The 2,524-nt window shown below is 41.8% G+C and overlaps 1 protein-coding gene across 1 annotated transcript; it reads left to right on the top strand.

Moving 5' to 3' along the window:
* Positions 1-1,142: 1,142 nt before the first annotated feature.
* On the top strand, positions 1,143-2,288 carry LOC136233030 (ethylene-responsive transcription factor 4-like). The gene has a single exon (XM_066022561.1). It carries the CDS (start codon positions 1,228-1,230, stop codon positions 1,963-1,965), a length of 738 nt encoding a protein of 245 aa, XP_065878633.1. The 5' UTR covers positions 1,143-1,227; the 3' UTR covers positions 1,966-2,288.
* The last annotated feature ends 236 nt before the right edge of the window (positions 2,289-2,524 follow it).

Genomic DNA, 2,524 nt, shown 5'->3' on the forward strand with positions numbered 1-2,524 from the left:
CAAAAGCTGTCGGTTGATAACGAAACTGGATGTCAGAAAAAACATGTGGTTACAGGCGTTAGGCCTCTAGGCTTCACCATACACGCTTATTGGAAATAACACATGCGTCACTCCCTCATTTGTCAATCCTCCCTAACTCCACTGTTGTTGGTCCACACGAGCGGTTCAAGGAGAATTCAATAAAATACCCGCATACAGACATGAGAGGGAAAAAAACCAGCCACCCACCCGATCCAAGTCACGCTTCGATATAGCCGAATGTGCCGACAACTTCTTCAACCTTTTGTCTCACGCGCTTCTAACTCCGTCGGCCTCAGTAAACAACCACCCTACCGCACGCAATATTATTATTTCCCATACTCACACCCTATCTTTTTCATTTTTCTCAATTTTATCTCTACACTTTCATTTCATCACATCAAAAATTAGATTACAGCCGTTGGATAAAGACGTGTACTCTGAATGGATTAATTACTTACTCTCCCTGATAAAAAGTGCCACGTAGCGTAGCCGCCCCTCAGTCAAATCAGTCGTTGATTGTGTGTGCCCCCGCATGGAAAAAAATCTTCTGTCCCCTTTAACCTATCCCTTCCCTGTACTCCATTGGTATTTTGACATGTGGCTACAGAGTCCTAATTAGCTTTTAACAGACTTAACGCTGCTAACTATCAATTAACACGTGAAACTGGTTAACTTTCAATTATCTTCTTCTTCACAATCTGAATTTTTTTCATTGGGACCTGCGTTTTTCTCCAACCCGAATCTCATTCTCATCTCCTATAATCAAAAGCTCGGACCTTCATTTGTCTTATCTTCTTCATCTTCAAATTCATCTTTTTCTGATGGTACTTGATTTATATCCAAATCAATAACCACTCAACCCCCTCCTCCACCAATATAGAATAAACATGTGCCTTTAGGTGTTAATTAACATCAAATTAATCAATATATATAAATTAATCAGGATTTTAATTCAAATAAATGTTTGCCTATTAGGATTAAACTTACACATGTCAAAAAGTTATAGGGATACAGGCAAAGAGACAGGAAGGTTGGCACAGAGGATTTTTGCCCCCCCCCGCATATCCTTCAATTCCTCGCCGATTCATCGATTATTATCTATATAAAAACACCTCCTGCTCTTCTTTTTTCTAGCCATCAATCAAAGCTCCTTTTCTCATTTTTAGAAACACAGCCACTTCTGAAAACTCAAGTGAAATTACAATAATGGCACCCAAGGACAAAGCCTCCTCCGCCGTTAAACTGAGCGGCGGCGGCGGCGGTGCTGCTGCTGTGGCGGTCAAGGAGGTGCATTTTAGGGGAGTGAGGAAGAGGCCTTGGGGTAGATATGCGGCGGAGATCAGAGATCCGAGCAAAAAAAGCCGTGTTTGGCTTGGTACCTTTGACACCGCCGAAGAAGCTGCCCGTGCTTACGACAATGCTGCCCGAGAATTTCGCGGCGCGAAAGCCAAGACTAACTTCCCGATTTCCACCGAAAATGTTAACAAGAACATCATTATCCATAAAAAGAATAACGACAGCCCCAGCCCCAGTAGCACCGTGGAATCTTCCAGTCGAGAAACTCCGGCGCTGTTAACCGATTCCTCATCTACTCTAGATCTAAATCTCGGCCCGTCTCCGCCTGTCAGATTCCCCTTCCACCCCATGCCGCCGGGTGTTTATTCACCGCCGGCCGTCAATCATCAGAATGTTCTTTACTTTGATGCGATGGTCAAGAGCCAGTATCAACGGCTTTTCTTCGATCATCATCAACAACATCAGCTTCATCAACAACAACAACATCAGGCCATTTTCGCCGGCGGGAATTGCGGTGGTGGGACCCATAGTGATTCGGATTCATCATCCGTCGTTGATTTGAACCAACATGAGATGATTTCGATCATACCTCAACGGAGATCCCTTGATTTCGATCTCAACCTTCCTCCGAAACCAGATTTCTCCTGATCTTTTTTTCTCCGTTGCCGGCGACGGACTAAAAATAATTTTTTCTTTTTTGTTTGGTTATCTCCCCCAAATTATTTTTCCTATTCTCCCCCACAGGATAATTAGAACTAGAAAAAAAAAAAAAGAGAAAAATCTCAAAAAAAAAGAGAGCTTTGATCTTTATAAGTACTGGGTTTTTCATCCCTCCATGTTTATACATAGTAGCGGATCACCCTTTTTTTTTCAGCAAGAGCTTGTCTTTTGTTGTTGATAACTTAATTACTGTATTTATTTACTTTTTAGTTTTAATCTTAATGCAGTTCTTAATCAATGGATTAACACCAGTACGTTGTCGTTTTAGATCTTCAATTTATGTTCTTTCTTTCTTTTTATGTCGCCGGAGTTGGTGAGAAATCAAATCGCCGGTCATGTTAGTTGCCGTAAGGACAAGGGACACACGAGGTTTAAGTTGTTCTCTCAGGATTTGTTGGGGAGCGTACATCACTTTCTCTCATACTCGCTACCACGTGGCTCCATTAAAAGGAATCATTTAATTAAAAAACAAAATTGCCATTAAAAT

The sequence above is a fragment of the Euphorbia lathyris genome, chromosome 6, assembly GCF_963576675.1.
Source record: "Euphorbia lathyris chromosome 6, ddEupLath1.1, whole genome shotgun sequence".
NCBI classification, from domain to species: domain Eukaryota; kingdom Viridiplantae; phylum Streptophyta; class Magnoliopsida; order Malpighiales; family Euphorbiaceae; genus Euphorbia; species Euphorbia lathyris.